This window comes from Neoarius graeffei, chromosome 24 (genome assembly GCF_027579695.1).
Source record: "Neoarius graeffei isolate fNeoGra1 chromosome 24, fNeoGra1.pri, whole genome shotgun sequence".
Classification (NCBI taxonomy): domain Eukaryota; kingdom Metazoa; phylum Chordata; class Actinopteri; order Siluriformes; family Ariidae; genus Neoarius; species Neoarius graeffei.
This window is the reverse complement of record NC_083592.1, coordinates 4,113,506-4,136,739: the sequence shown is the minus strand read 5'-3', so window position 1 is coordinate 4,136,739 and position 23,234 is coordinate 4,113,506. Positions and strand designations below refer to the sequence as shown.

The window sequence follows — 23,234 nt, the reverse complement described above, 5'->3', positions numbered from 1 at the left end:
CCCGCCCACTCAGCTACGGGGAACAAGAGAGGACAAACCTGTGTGTTTACGGCACCGTGAATTGAGTCGAAATTAAAAATGTAAACATGAATAATAAATAATTACTTACTTTTAAAATATAGTTCATTAATAAAGATCTCCGTTTATTTTTTATGCTAATTATTATAATTGTTATTAATGTCATTACTCTTATAAAAACAGTTTACACACAATGTAAAGACATTGTAAAATGCAACTAAATATATGTAATAATTTACATATAAAAGTTTTAATTTCTTCGTGTACATATTTTGTTAAATAAATGTGGTGATAAAAGTTGTTGTAAAGTGAAACCAGTCAGTTAGTGGTTTAATATAAAATATGTACCATTGATATAAATATTTGTGTTGAAGATCTCCTCTTCTAACCCTGATCCTGAGCTCAGCTTCAGGAGTCCTACATTAAAGGACGATTTAATTATACAGTACAGCCCTTTTATACAATCTAAATGTTTGCATTTTGAAAGCATTGTCTTAAAAATAATGTTTGTTGTGAGTAATCAGGATTTATAAATCTACAGAAACGTCAAGTTTTCAAATCAAATCAAGTTTATTTGTACAGCGCTTTTAACAATAAACATTGTCGCAAAGCAGCTTTACAGAATTTGAACGACTTAAAACATGAGCTAATTTTATCCCTAATCTATCCCCAATGAGCAAGCCTGTGGCGACGGTGGCAAGGAAAAACTCCCTCAGACGACATGAGGAAGAAACCTCGAGAGGAACCAGACTCAAAAGGGAACCCATCCTCATTTGGGCAACAACAGACAGCCTGACTATAATATTAACACTTTTAACAGGTATAACCCTCAACTGTCCTCATGGGGCCGTCCTTCACAGGAGTGGGGCGATAAAACTCCGACCAGACACAGGGCACCAGGATGGATCAAGCAGGTCCGAGGGGCAGAAGAGGCCAGCATCTCAATCCCAGGATCAACATGTAACTCAGAGGGACAGATGGGGGGGGAGAGAAAGAAAACACGTTAAACACGTTAAGAAACGTGTGTCTCTTTTTTGTTTAGTTCACCTCCAAAGTGTCATACAGTTTATTACACAATACAATAAGAAACATGTATATTTAAAGAGTTACTAATATGTGAAATTCTACAAATTACAGACAAAATCTGTTGTGTTTATTTCAGAATATTACTCACGAATCTACATTAAAATGTCAGCAGCGGCGGGAGACGTTGAGTCCCAGCTGTTTATTTATTATGCAGTTACACACAGCGTCCGCAAGATGGAGCCAGATTGCTTACTCACGATTCCCTATATAAGCTTTTCCACACGGTTTGGAACACGTCCAAAATGGCGGCCAGGATGACCCGCACTAGGTGCTTCTCAATGTCAAGGATGTTTCCTTCGGAGAACACATACTGGAAAAGTCTAGAGTGATGTGTCGTGTTGCAGAACTGAGGTGTGAATACTTTAAATAAAAAGAAAGAAAGGAAGCTAATTGTATGTGTAAGACCAGCCAGTCATTCTTAAAAATGCCCAAACAACTTTAACGCCTTTGCACACCGAGTCCGTACTTTTCATCTGAAACTGTCACGTTTAAAGTAAACATGGCCTAATGTTCTATCAGTCACGTTTACACACCCAGTCAGAAACTTTCCTGGGTCATTAAAGTTTTCAGAACAGGTTTGATTTTCTGTGGGTTTTTTCCCTCCACATCCGTCAAAAGCCTTCAGAGTAGTGGTGTGTCATTCACGAACGAACCGTTCTTTTTGAACGAGTCTTCGAAGTAAACGACTAGAACTAGTTCGCGCTGCCTCTCGTTCTCGGTCGTTGGCGAATCAGCAGGATCTGTTCAGTAGCAGAAGGGCGTCCAACTTGCATTTTGATCTGTGCAGAGCAGCGCCACTTTACTTCTTTAAGGGCTATCTGAGCCCTATTATCAGAGCGTTGACACATGCCAGGTCTTTAGTTTACAATTTAGAGCTCTCACTCAGCAATACAGCAGTTCACAGCGAACGAGCTCAGCAGTTCGTGAACGAACGAACAGCCAGCAGCCCGCCTGCCTGCTGCCATACTGGCCTGAATACGATGACTTGTAAAGTTGTTTAGAGTAGAGTAGAGTAGAGTAACTTTATTGATCCCTAGAGGGAAATTAAAGTGTCAAGTAGCTTATACAAAAATACAAAAAACATATTAAGATACAGAGAGGGAAGAAAGAAAGTTTATTCTCTGAAATGAGTGTTGCTGTTAAATAAGCATTTTTTTTTTTTTTGCTTAATGGGTTTGAGAGAACAACTGCATAGCCGGCAGACCATGGCTCTACTAAAATAAATATAATAAATATAAAAACAGCTTTATTCTCATCTACATTTAATTAACTTTCAGAGCTTTGTTCATGTAGTCTTTTTCAGATAATGCTAGGATAATGTTTTTCTTCCATCTTTTTCTCAAGCACATTGTAATGTATGAGAATCTATTGTGGATGGCACCTCTGCCGCCTCTCGTTCACTCAAGATGAACTAAACTTCGGACGACAGCCATTGTTGTGCCGCTTTGGTGTGACGTCATCAAAATGAACGAGTGAACGAACTGAACGAACGAATTTCTTTGCTGAACTGACCGACATGAACGAACTGGCGGAAATGAATCGCCATGTCCCACCAATACTTCAGAGAGCAGTTTGGTCTCAGAACCGCCGGACAGTAAACACCGCCATCCAAAATGGCGCCTGATAAACTGATTCACTTCTCTCAAAATAAATCACTTTACAACAATGTAAGGAATACAGAGATGTGGAATTTTAAAAGGACCGGCTATGAAATTTAGTTTTTAAAATAAGTGGTGTTGTGTAAAAAAGAGAATTCTGAAGAAACTTTTAGTCTCTAACTCGCTGCTGGTGTAACTATAAGCATGAGAGTGCGGACTCGGTCACTGTTTTACAGGGCTTTTGCGACTTTAGAATCCATTTAAAATGGCGGCCAGGAGACTGCACACTATCTAGGCGTTCTAGTTGAAGCGCAGGACCGCAGATTAGAACAGAACCAGCAGAATGGCATGCTCCGCCCACTCACCTACGGATAGCAAAAAAGGCCAAATATGAGCAGTCACACAGAGAGAGAGACATACACACTGACCCACTCACTGTCTCTCTCTGATTCTGACCGTTTTTTCTCAGTAATGGCGGACTGTGGAGCCTCTCAATAGTTCCCGGAAGTTAGCAGTAAATCCTAGCAGCGCAGTAAAGCTGCAGCAGAACACAGTGTTTGTGATTCACTTTTAAAGGGTAAGATGTTTAAAGACTCGGATTGTATCAGCAGGAGATCGATCGATACAGGTTTTTCAACGGCCGATACCGATATTTACTGAGCAGGACGGCCGATATTAATGTTTTTGTACCTGATAAAATACAATGTAATAATAATAATAGACAGAATTTAATTTCATTTAAGTTATTTAACTGTTGTCTGTAAGTAGATCTGCACTTTGCAGTAAACTTATTAAATTAAAAACATGTATCAACTTTTGTCCACAGGTAATAAAAAAAATCAAATTTGTAAAAAAAAAATTATGAAAGAAGAATAAAGTTTTAGTGCACTTGATAGAGAACAAAATTTGTAAACATACATAAATAAAAAAAACACACTGTTCGTGTTGTGCAGAATCTCACCGTTACAGTCTCGCTGTCTCACATCATTCAGTATTTATATCTTCCCCCCTCACTTTCGCACTCCTGCTCAGTCACTTGTCTTTTGTCGCTATAATCCTGGAGAATGAACACCATCCAGGTTCCAGCAACCTGTTTGTGTCTCTCATGTCGCTCCCATGTCAATGTCGAGGAAACATGATTCTTTTTTTTGTCCTTTCAAAGTATCACCATCTCTCATTACACACAAGTAAATCACAGATAGTGTATAAAACTAGTGAGGAAACGAAGTGGAAAACAATCTTGATGCTTTCTAAGTATCTCAGAGCAGATGTAAGAACACTGACTGGATGAGTTAACGCTATTAAAGCAGCGATATTCGCTCGTCACAATCTTACTAAAAGACCAGAATCAATGTAAATATACAGACAGTCAATAGACTGTACATTTTATTAGGAGTGGCCAATTAAATATATTCAGTTTTGGAATTTAAGTCTTAATGTTTTCTTTCAGGTAACGATACATCCAGGATTGAAATGTTTCACACACAGCACCCACTAATATCTGCCTGTAGAATGGTGAAATTGACACGAAGGGGGCACTAATATTGCTCCACAGCAGCCAGACTGACAGGCCGCCTGTTTATAGGCACTTCTTTTTGTTTGTTTTATCAGCCTTATAAGTGTAGGTATCAACCAATGCTGGTTATGTCAAAATGGCAATCAGCCCGATTAATCAGTCAACCACTAATTATCAGCACATCTGGATCAATTATCCCCCACGAAATTAGGGAAGATTTAGAGAACATTAACAAATAACAGATTGGACTAGGATACTGGATAAAGTTAACAACACAGAACATTAACCAGGAACATATAATAATAATAATAAAAAAGTAAGATAATAATTTTTAAAAAAGCTTTCAAAGCAATAAACAAACACTCTTTACCCAATGTAGCATTAGTCTTAGGTCAACAAAACAGGTAATGATGGCTATTCACACTAATCCTCAAAGAGAACATAATTATTTTAAAAAAAAAAACCTAAAACATATTGCTGTACTGGTGTGCTATATAAATATTGTAAGTCAATGCATTTATTGACTACTAAATACCAAAAGATTACAGTTCTGTCTCTCTGTATTTACATATCCAGATTGCCAGCCAAGAACTTTCTGGAATGATCTGAAGACACGATCATGTCACGATCTAGCATTTTGAACTTCTGTTGACACTTTTTTTTTCTCTCTCTCTCTCTCCATGGCCCTGGTTTTGTGTCAGGGTCAACTTGCGTCAACTTCAGTTCAAAACCTTTGATCGTCATGTGATTCATGTCGATCTCAGACAGTTTCAGGAAATTCTTGGCTGGAAATTGGAACAACATACGACTATCGATGATTGTCATGAATTCATGAAATAAATTTCTAATAAACTCAGAAACATGAATATCATGTCGAGTACTTTGTGCCCTTTCCTGCGTGTTGTCCTTGTATATAGTCTCCAGCATGGTTTGCTGTGTTGCGTGGGGATGCTCCAATCGCTCAGAGAAAGGAGTGCGAATGTACGGGTTCCCCACTGATGTGGAGAGGAGGAAAAAATGGTTGGCTCAAGTCAGCAGGAGCAATCTTACCATCACTAAAGATTATAACAACAAAAAATTATGTGAGGTAATCAAATTCCAACACTGAATTTACACTTTTTCACTGAATCCCCCTGTTGTTCTTGTGCTGAAGGAGTAAAAAGACAGAGGAGGTAAGGTTAGACACACATATATAGTCTTGGACAGGAAACTGCCCGAGGAGACGAGGCGTGCTCTTTGTTCCCCAAACCTAACTTATGGAACTTCATTAGCTGTGATCATCAACACCTCCCCAAATCAGTTACTGATGTGATGTGAATTCATAGAAAATTGTCTTGTGTTTTTGGTTGTCTTTTAAAATTTGGACTGAGTGTACACATGTCCACTAAGAATAAAGTGCTCCCTAACACTGTGCTGTGGGATTTGTTCTGTATGTGGGGAGAAAAAATCTGAGTTGTTGTGTGTTGGAAGTAAACTCAAGTCACTCTGCAGGCACATTTTGAGGCAGACCAATTTGTCAAGACCAAAAAGGGCAAGACTAGGCTGAGAGCAGATGCTGTTCCTACCATCTTTCTATATCGCCCTGTGGTCAAAAAGAGGAGGCCCCCTGCACCCCGATGCACCCCTGGACCTGTCGATATAAAACCCATCACTGCTGATCACAGCTATAGTGCTAAAGGCAACACAGGTACAATCAGGATGAACTCTTAACAATTACAGTAACACTTCTTATTTTGAAGTGATCTTTTCAATAATTTAAATATGAACAGTGCCGTGTTTTCTACTTACATCAGTTTCAAAGATTACAGAGAGAAGGGGTGTGGAGACTGAGAGAAGGGACGGTGAGAGTGAAGAAAGAGAGGACATGGCTAGTGAGGAGCTGCAACAGAATCCAGACAGGTAACAACAACAGAATCCTGAAGCCCAAAAACACTCGACCCAATCGGTTACATGTTTGTTTACTCTTTAGGAGTCTCAGATATTTGCTCTAAATCCACGTCAATAGTGATGTAACATAAAAATACTGTGGATCTCTTCTTTGTTATTGTGTAAGGTTAGCTCATACTCTAAAACGGATATCCTTATTTCACCCCCTCCACCCACCACTCGACAATGTTATATCTAACTCGTATTTATTCCCCACCCTGCAAATAAATCATGGTTGGAAATTTTTTCCCTAATTCCCAAAACATTGGATGAAATGCCATTAAGAGAACGGAATTTGCAATTAATACACTGTTCCTGGTTAATGTTCTGTGTTGCTAACTTTATCCAGTATCCTTGCCTAGTCTGTTATCTGTTAACATTCCTTAAATCTACTAAATCAGTGAGGGATAATCCATTAATATGTTTTAATGCACATGATCATTTGATTCTGATATGCTGATAATAATATACAATCCCATTCTTTAAACCAACAATTCTTTTACTTTGCAGCCACAATGTTGAAAAAAAAATCCCTTAAAATTGTCAAATTTTCACAAACAAGTGCTCCTTTCACAGAATTTAAATTTATAAATGCAGTGTTCTCCTCACAGACATTTTATATAAACACAGATCATTATTATTGGAAAACTGGTTTGCCTGTGGACTTTATCTGGTTGATCAGATCCTCAATTCTCCTGGTAAATTAATGTAATCCCTGAACTTCTAGAGAACTCTGGTATTCCTCGAGCACAACTTTATTGTGGTTAGCATTTGTATCATTAGCCTCTGCTTATTCACACACGCACAAAGACTTTTTAAACCTTTTCACATCATACATTAACAAGGGCTAGCTTCAAACTCTCATCACTGTGTGTGGTTTTGTTTACTGTTCCGCATTTCTCACTTTAGAAAACAGTTTCATAGCTCATTTTCAATATTATTAGCATCTCCCGCCATATATACCTTACTATAGACTCACTCATCTCCATTTTAAGGCGTTTACATGTTATATTACTTTCATATTTCATTTTGATCATGATTTCTGAGCAGCTTGCCTGAAGGAACAGTAACAAAAACACATATCAGTCCTCAGCGTCTGTGCTGCTCTGCATTACTCATACTGTCTGATGTCTCACTCTACTAGTGACTGGCGTCAGTTGCTGACCAGGTGCTCCAACCATGTATTCCATCCATCCATCATCTGTAGCAGCTTATCCTGTTCTACAGGGTCGCAGGCAAGCTGGAGCCTATCCCAGCTGACTATGGGTGAGAGGCGGGGTTCACCCTGGACAAGTCGCCAGGTCATCACAGGGCTGATACAGAGACACACAACCATTCACACTCACATTCACACCTGCGGTGAATTTAGAGCCACCAATTATCCTGACCTGCATGTCTTTGGACTGTGGGGGAAACCGGAGCACCCGGAGGAAACCCACGCAGACACAGGGAGAACATGCAGACTCCACAGAGAAAGGCCCCTGGGCTCGAACCCAGGACCTTCTTGCTGTGAGGCGACAGTGCTAACCACTACACCACTGTGCCCCCCCCCCAACCATGTCAAGTTTATTTCTATAGCGCTTTCAACGATAGACATTGTCGCAAAGCAGCTTTACAGAATTTTAATGACGTTAAACATGAGCTAATTTTATCCCCAATGATGAAGCCTGTGGCGACGGTGGCAAGGAAAAACTCCCTCAGACGACATGAGGAAGAAACCTCGAGAGGAACCAGACTCAAAAGGGAACCCATCTTCCTTTGGGTGATAACCGACAACGTGATTATAACATTTTTAACATTGTCAGTTTCATTGATGTTATAAACTCTTCACTGATGGAAACTTGAATGCAAAACTGTTCATAACAACCGCAGTCCTAAAGTTAGCAAGTCAACTGTAGTCCTCAGCCATAAAAGCATAACTGTAAGAGTCCAGAGCATCATGTAAAACATAACCAGACCTGCCAGGAAAATGAACGAAATCACACAGAAAATATCAATACAGTAATTTTAACATGCTTTAAGTCCTTAGCTACTTTTAATTAGTCCAAGTTTTAAATGGAGGGGAGGGGGAGAGATATTTTAATCAAGTCTTTTTAATGTTAATGTCTCTGGAAAACACTTTTAATGTCTTTGAAAACACACAGTGAAAAGTTCTTTCTTACGATAAAGTATTGTTAGGCTGTTTTACTTTCTCTTCTACCAAGACAAATCAACAGTGTATCATCAATCTGATTTTATTGCTTGTAAAACCGCATTCATTAATAAATATTTTTTTTCACGGTCCAAATCCTGCGCTCTGATTGGCTGGCGAGCGGGTCTGTATCCTACGGTACGGCCCCCAGTTACAGACCCCGGTTACGGACCCCTGGCAACTCGCTCGTTCACAACAACAACAAACATAGTAGAATTTTTTTGTCAACATTTATCTTTTTTTAACAAGATTTATTTATAAGATTATCAAAAATCTTATACATTTTTGCCAGCATTTCTCAGGAGAATAGCATTAATTTTACAGCATGGATAGCGATAACGACAGTGTTCACAGCGAAAGCGAGTTTTACTACCCTCAGGAAGAAGAAATAAAAGAAACCATTTCAGGAGAAAGCTAAAAACCTGGAACTTGCTAACGCTGAGCAAAAACATGGCTGAATCCTAAATTACTCCTATTTGTATAAATAGGGGACTACGTAGGCAGCAAAATGTTTTTTCCCTGCCATGGAAGTGCACATGTATACCGAGGAGGAAGCTGTGAATGAGGATTCAAAATAGCATTAATTTTACAGCATGGATAGCGATAACGACAGTGTTCACAGCGAAAGTGAGTTTTACTACCCTGAGGAAGACAAAATTAAAGAAAACATTTCAGGAGAAAGCTAAAACCTGTAACTTGCTAACGCCGAGCAAAACCATGGCTGAATCCTGAATGACTCCTATTTGTATAAATAGGGGACTACATAGGTGGCAAAATGTAGTTTTTTTCCTGCCATGGAAGTGCACTTGTATACCGAGGAGGAAGCGATTTGCATTACAGCCGTGAATGAGGATTCAAAATGGCGGCTCGGCTTGGTTTTCCCTTTCGGGCGCTCTCGTTTTCTGTTAGAATTTGGTAAAGAAAAAAAATAAATATATTATTTACCAGCTTAAGGTCGGTCTGTATGGTGAAATACTGTGACCTCGGCCTTGAATACTGACCTCGGCCCAGAGCGCCTCGCTCAGTACTTTCAACACCTCGGTCACGGTATTTCACCATACGGACCTCCCAGCTGGGAAATAACATATATATCTTTATATATTCATAAATAAAAAGTTCTCCACACATAAAACCTCCTTTAATTTTTGAAAACGAACTCAAACAGTGCATTAATCCTACACACTAAAGTAGGAAAGCTACTAAACCTTGGGTTTCTGTACCCTGTGTGAAATTTCTGTCAGTCCTCTGATCCCCTGGTGCTATCTATTCCTCCTGCCTTACCGTTTGTTCATAAAAGTGAGGGATAAATTACATAATCGTGACTAAAATGTACTTTATGTGGTGTTGTGGAAAGGAGAGTGTTCTGAAGAAACGTTTCAGTCGCTAATTCACTGTTAATACGAAAGTCTTGCATTCCACAGGATTTTTCCCCCTGCGATTTGGAACACATCCAAAATGGCGGCCAGGATGCTACACACTACCTAGGCGTTCTGGTTGAAGCGCAAGCCCGCAGACTCCGCCCACTCACCTACGGGTAGCACGAAGGCCAAATGTGCTCAGTGTAAACATTGTCTGTTTCCCGATTTGCGAATGTTCTTTTTTGTGTAGTGGTATTGAAGCTTAGTTTACAGTATCGTGGGAAACATTTTCTTCAGATTTCCTTATTAACGGTAGTAAATGTTCTGGATTTGAGCTCACACTGCATTATACACTGCAGATATAATTTAATGGCGTCGTTGGCTCTGTGGCGACCCGCACATCGCTCCTGTGTGCTTCAGTTAATAACCTGTTTAAAGTCACAGCAGCTTCTGTGTGGAAACCTCAAAAGGTAACCAACTAAATATAATTAATATCATAACATCGTGCTTTTCGCTAACTGGCTAACAATCCGAATGAGCATCCGGGTCACGAATTCCGGGTCACGGAGGGTGTTTCGAGTCGTTAGTTGCTATAGTAACAGGTTCATATCGCGGTAAATAATAATATCGACAGTAAATGACATAAAGCTGAAGTGATCTAGCTAATGATTTTCTGTCTATGGGTGAACACAGGAATCATGTTAAAACAAATCAAATCAAAATAAAATAATACACTGAGCATTAAAACAGTTTTATTAAATAAACATAGACATTTGGACATTCAAGAAAGGTTGTTTAGTCACTAGCATCAATTCATAACTTCCAGCATCTGCATATTTGTGAGTAAAAAAAAAAAAGGTACTAATGACAAACCAGCTAGTAGGTAGAAGTGGAAAAACCTACACTACAGTGTCTCTGTACCAGTTCTGGGATTTGAACTCATGATCTTCTGGTCACAAACAGAGAACCATTACTGCTGAACTATGACTGTTTTATTAACCGTGTCTGTCTAACCTGTTAATTTTTTTTCTCACCTGTCTGAGTTTTGGCACAAAGCCGGAGCGAGATCAGCCGGTTCCCAAGATTTACACTAAAACAGGAGATAAAGGTTTCACAATTCTGATGCCTTCTTTTCTCTCTCTTCATTTTGTACAAAGACATGAACACATTCAACCTCAGCATTTACACAGGCATTATTTCACACTCAGCCTCAAAGTGTGTCTGTTTTATTCTTTAAGGATTTTCCAGCACTTTCACAGGAGAGAGGCGGCCGAAAGAGGATCGTATCTTTGAAGCTTTGGGGACGACAGACGAGCTCTCATCTGCCATCGGGTGAACTGCACACACACACACACGTTCATCTGTTTCCTCATGATCAAAGTAATGTACCAAAGTCTTCATCATAAACATGCTTTCCTCCTTAGTCTAGCTCGAGAGTTCTGCCTCGAGAAAGGACATGACTTCACCGATCAGCTAGACAAGGTGTGTGAGTTTGGTGATCGAGTGTGAGGTTAATTTTATACCTTGTTGTAGTTTCCATTATCCCGCAGGGGTAGTGATGATATTTAATCAGGTCCTAGTAATAATATTGTAATACAAGTGTTAATATGAGAGTATATCACACACACGTATATAAGGCTGTGTGTTTAGATGTGTATGACCACTATAAGGAATACCACCGACAGCAGCGTTGTCGTTTCCTGTTCCAGATCCAGTGTGTTCTGCAGGATGTCGGCTCGAACATGGCCACTCCTCGTTCATCAGCGCGTGAGAGCCATATAAGTGTGTATCCAATGTGTAGCATCTGTGTGTGTGTGAGAGAGAGAGAAACAGCTAGAGTAACAAAAACATGTGCAGTGTGTAATTTTCAGCGTTTTTCCTTCTACACCAGAGAAGACCCAGTTCAGCAGTGAGCCTGTGACAGAGCTGGAGAGCTGGATTGATTCCTACACAGATGAACTTCCTCCTCTTACACATTTCATACTGCCTGTAAGCACGTTCATACATCTGTAACTGTGTGTGGTGATGTGTGGAATCTTTGGTTCTGGAACGGTGGCCAGTGAAACAAGCACAGTTCCAGTTTTCTAGTACCAAAGGTTCTTGTATTTTGTTTTCTTCTCTCCTCCTTTCACTGTGGATTATTTTCTGTAGTCTGGGGGGAAAAGCAGCGCCGCCCTGCATGTGGCCAGAGCTGTGTGTCGCCGGGCCGAGCGCTGGTCAGTCACACACACACACACACACACACACACACACACACACACACACTATAGACATGCATATTGTTTCTCCAGGTATCATTATGAGGTCAGTGTTGGTTCACATGTGTCACTTCCTGTCTCTCTCTGCAGCGTGGCTCCAATAGTGCGTTCAGGTGAAGCCGATCCTGACATCAGCAAATATCTCAACAGGTGAAACTCAGGATTTTGTTCAAAAATCTTCCATTAACACAGATTTATAACAAACAGAACTGCTGAGCCTTTAATGTTCACTTCTCTACCTGCTCTGTGTTCTGTGTTTATTACACAGGTTGAGTGATTATCTGTTCATGCTGGCCAGATACACAGCTATGAAAGAAGGAAACATGGAGAGGATCTACAGGAGACCTGAATTAACTTCCACATCAAATCACAAATAAACTTTATTTTAATAAAATAGTGAAATTCCCTCTGTGTGTGTCTCTAAATCAGTGTTTTGACTCTGAAAACTTCACTCCTGATTCACGTGACGGTGTTAATTTCACTCTAACACTAGGTGGCGCTGTAACACTGGGTTTGCATAACTGACTTCTGTACATGTTTACTGTCTGAACATTCACAGGCTGATCTCTGAGAGTACAATAAGTCATTGTTATTAAGACTAAACATCACTGGCTGTAGGATTGTACTGAGATTGTGCTCGTGTTTAGGGGTCCCAGGTAGACTTTGCTTTATTTTAAGGGGTGACGGACCAAAAGTTTGGGAACCATTGGTCTAGTACATGCATTAATCTTCATCTCATCTCAAGCCGCTTTATCCTGTCCTACAGGGTCGCAGGCGAGCTGGAGCCTATCCCAGCTGACTACGGGTGAAAGGCGGGGTTCACCCTGGACAAGTCGCCAGGTCATCACAGGGCTGACACACAGGCTACGTTTACACTAGACCGTATCTGTCTCGTTTTCTTCGCGGATGCACTGTCCGTTTACATTAACCCCCCTGAAAAAGCGGGGAAACGGGAATCCGCCAGCGTCCACGTATTCAATCCAGATCGTATCAGCTCCGGTGCTGTGTAAACATTCAGAATACGCGAATACGCTGTGCTGAGCTCTAGCTGGCGTCTCATTGGACAACGTCACTGTGACATCCACCTTCCTGATTCGCTGGCGTTGGTCATGTGACGCGACTGCTGAAAAACGGCGCGGACTTCCGCCTTGTATCACCTTTCATTAAAGAGTATAAAAGTATGAAAATACTGCAAATACTGATGCAAATACTGCCCATTGTGTAGTTATGATTGTCTTTAGGCTTGCCATCCTTCCACTTGCAAGTAATAAGTGATCTGCGCTGGGATCACACACACAGCGGCTCAGTCCCGAATCGTGGCTTGTTCACTTCACTCGCGCGCTGTGTGAGCTGCGCAGGGCCGGAGTGCGCACCCTCCAGAGGGCACTCGCTGTTCAGGGCGGAGTGATTTGGAGCGCAGGATGCCTGCGGAGCCGAGCGTATCCGCGTATTGGTGTTGCTGTGTGCACGGCTAACGGTTTTATGTAAACGCGAATCGTTTTAAGAACGTTAATCTGATGATCCGCTGATTCGACGTAATGTAAACGTAGCCATAGACACAGACAACCATTCACACTCACATTCACACCTACGCTCAATTTAGAGTCACCAGTTAACCTAACCTGCATGTCTTTGGACTGTGGGGGAAACCGGAGCACCCGGAGGAAACCCACACGGACACGGGGAGAACATGCAAACTCCACACAAAGGCCCTCGCCGGCCACAGGGCTCGAACCCGGACCTTCTTGCTGTGAGGCGACAGCGCTAACCACTACACCACCGTGCCGCCCCTGCATTAATCTTGTGGGGAAATATTTGGTCTTGTCTTATTAAACATGCCTTTGTTCTTTATTAGTGTGCTTGCTCAAGCACACTAGACCCCGTCCACACGTAGCCGGGTATCTGCTAAATCGAAGATATTTTTCTACGTTTTGACCTGTCATCCACATGAAAACATCAAAAACGAATATTTAAAAAAACTCCGGGCAAAGTGAAGATTTTTGAAAACTCCGTGTATGCCTTTTCGTGTAGACAGAGATAACCGGAGTTTTGCGTTTTAGAACGTCACAATCTGCGCCAAAAAAATGACAACAAATCTGCCCTGACGTCAAACGTGCGACCTTCGTTTACTGCAGAAGCCAGATTAAGCATGGACAAAGAGTAATGGATCGGAGTAGTGCCTTGAAAGCGTTAATTATTGTGCAGGTGCTATTTACATGTTTAATTTTAGAAGCCCAACTACTGATAAGATTCCCAATCAACGTTTTCTTGCGTCTTTTGAAGTTTATACTCCAAAATTGTGTTTAGAAGCAATTCTGTCTCCGAGTCTGTCCAGATGAACGAGCTTGGCGCCATGTTTAGGCGGAAGTGACGCCAACAGAGGGCTATTCTGATGTGATTAGGGGGTAGGATTTGGGGAAATAATGCCATCTACAGGTTTGGAATGCTTATGAATGTGATTGAAAACGCAGATGTTCGGTTATGCGTGGAAGGGATTTTTTTCGAAGACGAGGTGGTGTGGATAAAACATTTTTATAAACGGAGAGGGGGAAAATGTTCGGTTTTAAAAATACCCGGTTACGTGTGCACATGGCCTTAATGTAGCAGAGGCCAGGGGCATTCGTACTAGTCGACTACGCCACCTGAAGGAGGTTCACCGCAGGCCAACTACTAACCCCTTTCACTTCAATAGACACCCAGGTTCATTCACACTTCGAGGAAGAGACGCGAGTTCCACAAAAAACAATTTATTAATTATTTTCAATCAGTTTTTAAATTCAAACACATCCACTTAGCATCTTAAACTGTGGTAATCCATACAGACACAATTGGGGTTCTCTACCCCTTTACCAAATACAATTTAAAAGAAAGAAAGAAAACATTACTCAGGGCGGCTGCAACACCCACATACATCCAAAACAGGTAGCTACACTGCTTATCGAAAGCCTGTGCAAAGACTAGAAGGTAGACTAATTGAGGGCGGGGCTGAGGCTTACCACGACAATCAGAACGAAAGAAGGAGGAATCCCAGAATACACATCACTCGCAAAAGAAATAAACAAAAATAAAACTAAAACACCTGTCATGCGCCACAGCAAGAAAAGTGAAAGAGTCCACCACCGCAAGATCTGGCTGCCAGTTGCCTAGGCCCAACCACACCTGCCCAAAAAAAAAAAAAAAAAAGAACTTAAAAAACACAGGATTTAACACAGTGCATACAATGTCAATACAAAACCAACTGGCACAGTACAAACTACTTAGCTTAACTATGGCGAAGCTGCTTGCAAAGACACTCCAGCCCGCCGTAGGGGTGCAGACACCCTTATTAAAAAAAACAAAACATTACATACAATCTCATACAGCCATTAAATCAAAACATGTGTAAGTGACAATCTTCTGACATCAGTAGAACTCAAGAGGCAATATGACCTAGCCTGGGCCCGCCCATCCTAAGCGTGACGCAACATGAGGGCCTGTTGCGAGCTTAGTCTGGCCAGGCAAGCAATCTACAGCTCTTCCAAGCTCCCGAAAAATCGGGAACCAATCAACTTTGAGCATCTCCAACAGCCCTGGGTAGAGGTGTGTTCAAGGCAGTGACGTAGTAGAACTGCGACCGGAAGCCATAGATTGTTTACAGAATCTATGCTGGAAGCGCTTCATTCACTAGAAACATTACGAACATGGAGCAAGTTCTCATTGAAAACGGAGCAAAGAGCAGCCCTGGAGGTATTTATTGAAAGGAAGGACGTTTTCGCCTTGCTCCCGACCGGCTTCGGTAAGAGTTTAATCTACCAGTTAGCCCCGTCGCGTCACATACGTCAGAGGAAAGAGTGATGTGATTGGTTTAAGCTTCGTCACAGCCTTTTCTGGCTTTGACCAGTAGCAAACTGAGGCATTTCAGGGAGGCGGGTCAACCACGGGCTCTGGGAAACGGTTGGGCTTAATATCTTGGCCAGACCAATAGCTCGTAGAGCTTTGCAGTCGCGTTAGCCAGGCTAAATACGACCCATCCACATCAATGAAAGGCAGCAAACAAAATGGGGCTACAATCCAACCCCAACAAAACAGCAGCCTGGGATAGCGTGGAGTTGCCCTAAACATTGGCCACTGCCCACCCGAGTGATTGGATGCTGCGTATTTAGTCTTACTCTGAACCAGTAATGACGCAAGGAAATCTCTGTAACAGAAGCTCACAAACGCTTCAGCCCATAATAACTTGAACGCCACAGCAACAAGTTAGACCACGAGCAATCATGACAGGAAAAACAACGTGAGCACAAACACTCGTTTGTAGCAAGGAGCACCGGCTAATGTGTACCCCACACCACCAACTCAACCCCCGGGCTGTCGGAAGTGACGCAGAAGGAAGCAAACAACTACCAGGGCCTCAGTCCAGTCTAGTTATAGCAAAATAAAAGCCCGCCCCGTAATTTAAGTGAACCTGCTCCTCCAATCCAGGCAGATCCCAGGGGAATTGCAAAATAAGACACAATTCCACATGCTACATTAAGTTTACTTATTCTGCCTTATTCCGGCACGTTTTTTGGATCCACTACTCCTCCTAGGGCGTTTGAGATAGATACACCGTTCCAACTCTGAGACGTCTGGTTTGAGAAGTCTGCTCACCATTGATGGTAACAAAATTAAGAATGTAAGGGTTTTTAAATACCTCGGGTATACAATTACCAACGATGAAGAAAAGACGTCTCGTTTCCTATTTGCAGGAATTGGAGCGGCCTACCAGAAATGGAATGAGCTAAAACATATTCTCACAGATAAGCAAGTCAAACTATCAACTCGAGTCAGATTCCTCACCACGTGCGTGCGATCTCGCCTTCTATATAGTATACAGGCATGTGCACTGACTGAAAAAGAGTTGGATACAGTGGAAGTGATCTGGAACGGATTTCTAAGGAAAATGGTCAAGGGTGGGTTTCAACGCATCAATGCTCCCACAAGAGAAAAGCAAGTGTCCGATGACAGTGAAGTAGATTGGAGATACAAAATTTCCAATGAAAAACTGAGGGAACTTACAAACACTCCTCCTATTCGCATCTTCTGTCAACGCCAGTATTTGAAATACCTAGGCCATGTTTGCAGGTTACAAAACTGGGCCATACAAAAGCAAGTTCTTTTTGATTGTAGAACACCGACCAAAGTCTGGACTAAGTTTGAAAAGTTGCTTGGGGTGGATAGGACACAGGCTAGACGGTGTACGATGGACAAAACAAGGCTTATGCAACTGATGGATGTTAGACTACCTCCATCAGGAGCACCCCCCAAGGCCAGTAATGTGCCAAGAGGGAAATATGATGATGATGATGAGAAGCTCTGTTAAAAAAGCATCCATGCCTAAGGAAGCCTGCAGCCTCATTTTCAGGCATGTATGGGTGGCAGCAGCATCTTAAATACAAGATGGCTAATTACCGTTCCAAAATGAGGTGGTGTGAAGTACCTTGTCCTGAGCTTGATGTCAACTTCTTGAAAAGGAAACCCCCAGGTGAGCGAACTCCTGCAAAAAATGGCAAGAGACCGAAGACAGCAGAGGTGAACTACCTTCCTCCACATCCAAGTGGAGAAACTAGTGACAGTCTGGAGATGAAAAGACTGGAACTTCTCAGTGAGGTAAAGAAGAATTAACACCAAGGTGATTCAAGAAAAAATGGCCAAAACCTTCTCCATTCGAAGGCTTGAGGTTGTGAGTGGAAGTCCACCTGCTGATGACTTCAGAGAGAGATGGCCTGCTTTGTTTTGTGAAGATGGGGTAGGTGATTCTACAGACCCTTACAAATATTGCCTGCTCCAATAAGCATTAACAATGTTTCTATAGTAAATATCGTTCCACCATGAATATTTACAAGGTGTAAATTCTCTCGTCATATTTTACTCCTTTTATTTTGCACCAGATTATTTAGCTCAGTTCCTGATATTGTATTTGTGATTTTATCAGTGCAGATCAAGGAGAAATTCAGGAGAATAACCACAATTTCCCTGGAGCCCAGCTTCATGGACAAACTTGACCACTACACACCAAAACTTATTACCCTGATGAAGACCAAGGGAGGTGTAGTGGGGACCAAGCTGAGCCCGTCCCTGTACAAACTGAGTCAGGTGTGTTTACAAGTTGTGCTTGTTTGCAGGGAGATGGACCTTCTGTTTCTCTGACTCACACACACTGCTTTACACATATATGTAAGCAATTACAGCACAAATTCATGCGCTCACATCACTCCTCCACACGTATGCGCTTTTGTTTTCCTGTGACATTTCATTGTTTATGAATAAGGGTTCAGTATTAACATTATATTAAACTGTTATCCGCAGCCTCATTTTGTACGTTGGTGAGAAAGAAGAGGACCCTTTTGAAGGTTGCCAGATAAAGCATGATTAAAATCCTTCCAGTACGTTATGTTGTCCCAGCCTTCTGCTTGGAAGTGTTGAGTTTACAGCTCACAATCAGCTTAATATGGTTTACTCTCTGGCATTTGTTCTGCAAAAAATGCTTTGCCGGTGTACACATAAAACGTACAAGTGAGAAGCAAATAGTTGAATATTTGTATTGAACAGCTAAATCCAATTTGACCAACAAAAGTCTGAGTCGGGGACGGTCCGAGTGCAGAGGCACATGATTTAGGGCTGAAAGCAACATTCATTTGGGTGCTACAATCAGTGGAGTGGAGTGCAGCCATCTTGTGCTTGTTCTACAATTGTTTTACTAACTCAGGTGCGTAATCGAAGCCATGTTTACTGATCATTTTTAGCATGTATTTGTTCATTCTGCTCTGGTAATTGAGTCACTACAAATGATTACAAGAATCCTGTTAAGGAACAAAACAGAATTTCTTCATCTTGTACGCAGGAGGACTGCCGCAGTGATGCCTCTCAACACATCCTCAAGATCCTGGTTGTCCACGGTGCTGATGGAGAGGATCCAGTGGATGTATCCATCCTTCTTGAAGGCAAGATGTTACAAGGATGCAGCAGCACTGCGAAAGCTTGCACACTGCTTATGGGACTGATTTATACCCTCGACCTTACAGACCCCCCAGCACTGCACTACACTTTTGAGGGGTTTCAGAAATTTTTCCTTGAGCTGGATGGGATTAAGCTGTCCCCCAAACTGCAAGCGTTAAAGCTGAAATTGCTGTCTTAAATACCATCACCATGGCAACTACTGTACAGTCTCACCTGCTTTAACAGTTGAGTGCCTCCCAACATTTTTTGTCTTGTCTTTTTTTTTTTTTTTGCTGCTTCCCCCAACGTTCAGTGGCCTAAGGTTAAAAGCTGACAAACAGTTTAACTGCATTATATTTTAATGGTTTGGTTTGTGATACAAGTAACTTATCAAAATAAACAATATTTACATACTTACAGGAAGTAAAAACTTTGTATGAATTCAAATTTTTAAACAAAAAAAGTAACTTACTTTTCACACAACAGTAAAATAATAGAAACATGTAACATTTACTTAATATTTTGATGACAGTGATTTTCCTATATGAAAACATTTACTTAATATCTTTACGCATGTTAAGGTGAGTAGTAAGAACATTTTACTTGATATAACAGCATTAAAATTTACTTTAAAAAATCCTTGTAACAATTTGCACTCACTTAAGTAAATTCTACAAGACATTTTTTTTCAGTGTACTGAAACAAACAGTATCTGAGACATGTAAAAGAATACTTTGAGATAAATGATAGTTAACCCTTCAATTTAGGGAGCAAAAGTGGTCATAAGAGGAAAAAAAAAATCATACAAATATCATAGTCAATATAAAATTGCTAAGAAACTTTCTTCTAATTGCAAATAAAGTAATAACAGCCTCCTGGCTGAAGCCACAATCAGACCTGTTGCAACAAGGTAGGCAGACTTGGCAATTGCCTAGGGCCCCAGCCCTCGAAGGGCCCCCGCTGCCAAACGACTGGTTATGTATTCAATAGCAATGACAACTTTTTGAGCACGGCAGCGCAGCGCCTAATGACACTTGTTGAAATACCCTAGTTCCAAGGGGGGCCCCCTAATGCACAACAGCGCCTCCCTACATGCTTTGGCCGAAAAGTGCAATGACAGTCTGTTGTCAACCCCTCAATTAGTCTGGCTAACGCGACTTCAAAGCTCTGCGAGCATTTGGTCTGGCAAAGATATTAAGCCCAACCGTTTCCCAGAGCCCGTGGTTGACCCGCCTCCCTGAAATGCCTCAGTTTGCTACTGGTCGAAGCCAGAAAAGGCTGTGACGAAGCTTAAACCAATCACATCACTCTTTCCTCTGACGTATGTGACGCGACGGGGCTAACTGGTAGATTAAACTCTTACCGAAGCCGGTCGGAAGCAAGGCGAAAACGTCCTTTCTTTCAATAAATACCTCCAGGGCTGCTCTTTGCTCCGTTTTCAATGAGAACTTGCTCCATGTTCGTAATGTTTCTAGTGAATGAAGCGCTTCCGGCATAGATTCTGTAAACAATCTATGGCTTCCGGTCGCAGTTCTACTATGTCAGTGCCTTGAACACGCCTCTACCCAGGGCCGTTGGAGATGCTCGAAGTTGACTGGCTCCCGATTTTTCGGGAGCTTGGAAGAGCTGTAGATAGCTTGCCTTGCCAGACTAAGCTCGCAACAGGCCCTCGTGTTGCGTCACACTTAGGATGGGCGGGCCCAGGCTACCCCTCAATGCCCATCTCCGTCCAGTCAAGTGGTTGCAGAGCTCCACGGCAAAAAAAAAATCAAATATGAAGTGAAATTACCCCTCAGGGAGCCAGAAGAGAAAGAAGAAAAGGGAAGAGGAAGACAGAAAAAAACAAGACACTGGTAAGTGAGAATGTACACACTCATTAATACCAAGCGGGTCGACAAGCAAATTTGGTAGCTAGCTTACGTTAATGGTAGTTATCTTGTAGACAGTGTTTATAACAGTGATGTAAACGTTGTCATGCACAACAAGCTTACAAACTTGCAAGGACTGGCTAAAAATTCTAATATGTGCCACACAAATAGGTGAAAGACTGTCAACTTCTCCCAGATTAACTTATTGTGTTTATCAAAATGTCATAGAGTTAGTTTCAGTGAGCTGCATGGCTTTCATCAGAAGTAGCTAGTGTGTCGTGAGCATGAATGGAGTAGGACAGGGGATGGCTCACAAGAAAGCTCTTTTTTTACATAAATAGGCTAAGTTTGTAACCTTGGTTGGATATTAATGCAGTAATTTAGCTAAGAAACCCAAACTTTCTGCAAGGAAGCCCTGCTGCGATCAGCACGGCTAATGGCTATGACATGGCAAGTTTGCTTCGCTTGTGTCTCTGTATTGTTTTTGCTTCCATGATTCTAGTTGTGTATTCTTAAATTTTTGTGTTTTTCTATACCTTTTGCACTTTTCTGTGTGTGCTGGTTCTTATTAAGATTCTTATTCATGTTTGTAATCATTTAATCACCATTTGAAGTTATTTCTACTTGTGTATATACTGTAAATATTTAGTGTTGTTATTTACACATTTTATATTACTTTGTCTTATTTTCATAATTGATTTATATATGTGTGTGTGTGTGTGTGTGTGTGTGTGTGTATTTTGTCTATTCTTGTGTTTAATTGGGTTTGATAATTATTTATAATAATGTAAAGAGTTCATTTATTAAGTAAAAATCGTAAGAATGATTACAATATGTGTGATGTTTATTTATTAAGTCTTCAGTGGGTAGGCGGCCATAAGGCCTTTCGTCGAGGGGGGGATAATTATGGGGATCCCCCTTTGCCTAGGGCCCCTAAATAGCTTGAAACGGGCCTGGCCACAATAACACAATGGAGGGACCGAATTCAACATCTGTACAATATGGAATACACGACTGCAGTATTACAACTGAAAACAGGTATTCCTAAACAACTGGATCCCCACTGCATTACATTTTCATTTGATATGATGTGAGGATGTTCCCTCTTTTTTCATCCATGGACAGTTAACCCCATTAAGACTTGTACCCGTAGCACTTAAATTTATGCTGAAAATGATTGGTTGTGATATACTGTATGACTGCACCTGTTAAAATAAAGGAAGTTAAAAAAAAGTGATAAAATGTACAGAGGAAAGAAGCTTGTATACATTCCTCAAACACAGCGACACCCTGAGAAGGAGGGAAAAAAAAAACCTATCTACTAATTCCGTTTTACAGCAATAACAGATTCACAATAAAAAGCCGTCCATCGAATCACAGAGAAAATCCCACACCAGATTACCCACTGGAGTAACGCGCGTGTGTGTGTGTGTGTGTGTGTTCCTCATCTCTATCTCCTCCCCGCCCCTAGAAAAACACACAGACAGAAACAGGATCAGCTCTGATCTGAGATTTAATGTGAGCTCAGGCTTTTCTGCTGGATGTTCACTCCACACACACATTTTTATTCCATATTACACTGTAAACATCATCATGTCTTACTCTCTCACTCCAGCAGGAAGACACACAGCCACAGTTTAAGAGTTGTTGGAGGAAGAATCTCCTTCAGAGGCTGTAAAACATTCAAATCCATCACAAAGTGAACTAAACACTGCTAATAAATAATGTAGTGGTTTTAAACATCATTTATGGATCATAAAGGTTCACTTACAGGGTTTGGGGGGAACAGGTTTGAATCCTGAAACACAGATGATGGACAGACAGTTATTATAAAATCTCAGTGCTGTGTTTGGCTTCATGAGATAATGAGTTCATATCAGTTTATTGTCTTGTCTAATTTATTAATGAAGATTAAAAATATGCAAAATATTCATCAAATCTTCTCAGAATGAGAAAGTGTAAATCTGTTCTCTGAAAACTTCACATCTGCCTCCTTCCTCCTCTCACCAGAGTTCCTCTTCTTCCAGAAGACAACAGCAGCGACACCAGCGACGACAGCCACGACGACACCAATGATGACTCCAATCTGCCCTCCATCTGATCCTCTTCCTGATTCTCCATCTGATAAATGAACACAGAGTCTTTATTCTCTGCTGCAGCAGTAAATCAGCTTTCACTCTGTAAATCTGGAGTTTTATTCGGACCTTTCGGTACTTCTCGCTCTAACTCCATCCCCAAGCTGCTGTGCTGAACCACGCAGGTGTATTTGTGTTTCTGCAGCTCCTCAGCTGGGACTTTCAGAATGCTCCTCTTCTGGAAGCTTCCATCCTGGTTGGGTAACGTCTCTGTGAGCTTCACGTCCTCAATCAGGTCCTCTCCGTCCTTCTGCCAGGTGATCAGCACTGCTTTGGGGAAGAAACCTGTAGCGTGACACACCACCTCTGGAGAAGGAGAGTGTTTG

General features: G+C 41.4%; 2 protein-coding genes across 4 annotated transcripts in view; one reads left to right on the top strand and one right to left on the bottom strand.

The window, feature by feature from the left end:
- The first annotated feature begins 3,129 nt into the window (after window positions 1-3,129).
- mmab (metabolism of cobalamin associated B) lies at window positions 3,130-12,362 on the top strand. 3 transcript variants are annotated; one of them, XM_060907843.1, is made up of 12 exons: window positions 3,130-3,279; window positions 5,136-5,305; window positions 5,710-5,905; window positions 6,012-6,117; window positions 10,737-10,801; window positions 10,932-11,025; window positions 11,118-11,175; window positions 11,403-11,475; window positions 11,585-11,682; window positions 11,845-11,909; window positions 12,042-12,101; window positions 12,220-12,362. In XM_060907843.1, the coding sequence occupies exons 2-12, from the start codon at window positions 5,144-5,146 to the stop codon at window positions 12,326-12,328; spliced, it is 1,086 nt and encodes a 361-aa protein (XP_060763826.1). In that variant the 5' UTR covers window positions 3,130-3,279; window positions 5,136-5,143; the 3' UTR covers window positions 12,329-12,362. The 3 variants fall into 3 exon arrangements, with proteins under 3 accessions (XP_060763826.1, XP_060763825.1, XP_060763827.1); XM_060907842.1 differs by having other exon boundaries at window positions 5,988-6,117; XM_060907844.1 differs by lacking the exons at window positions 3,130-3,279; window positions 5,136-5,305; window positions 5,710-5,905; window positions 6,012-6,117 and adding an exon at window positions 6,126-10,163.
- A 9,973-nt stretch (window positions 12,363-22,335) lies between these two features.
- The window catches only part of LOC132872770 (BOLA class I histocompatibility antigen, alpha chain BL3-7-like), a 29,904-nt gene continuing 29,005 nt past the window's right edge, over window positions 22,336-23,234 (bottom strand). Inside the window, exons 4-7 of the mRNA XM_060907841.1 lie at window positions 22,978-23,234; window positions 22,781-22,894; window positions 22,545-22,571; window positions 22,336-22,445 (exon numbers count right to left, since the gene is read on the bottom strand). The exon at window positions 22,978-23,234 is cut by the window's right edge and continues 25 nt beyond it. Coding sequence (XP_060763824.1) covers window positions 22,411-22,445; window positions 22,545-22,571; window positions 22,781-22,894; window positions 22,978-23,234 — 433 coding nt within the window. The 3' untranslated portion in view covers window positions 22,336-22,410. The remainder of the gene's footprint in view (window positions 22,446-22,544; window positions 22,572-22,780; window positions 22,895-22,977) is intronic.

Bases quoted from the DNA above. Each gene is read 5' to 3' on its own strand.
- mmab (XM_060907842.1), top strand. From the start codon at position 5,144: ATGGTTTGCTGTGTTGCGTGGGGATGCTCCAATCGCTCAGAGAAAGGA. The intron at 5,306-5,709 runs GTAATCAAATTC...GTCACTCTGCAG, and splicing joins ACAACAAAAAATTATGTGAG to GCACATTTTGAGGCAGACCA. The intron at 12,102-12,219 runs GTGAAACTCAGG...TTTATTACACAG, and splicing joins ATCAGCAAATATCTCAACAG to GTTGAGTGATTATCTGTTCA.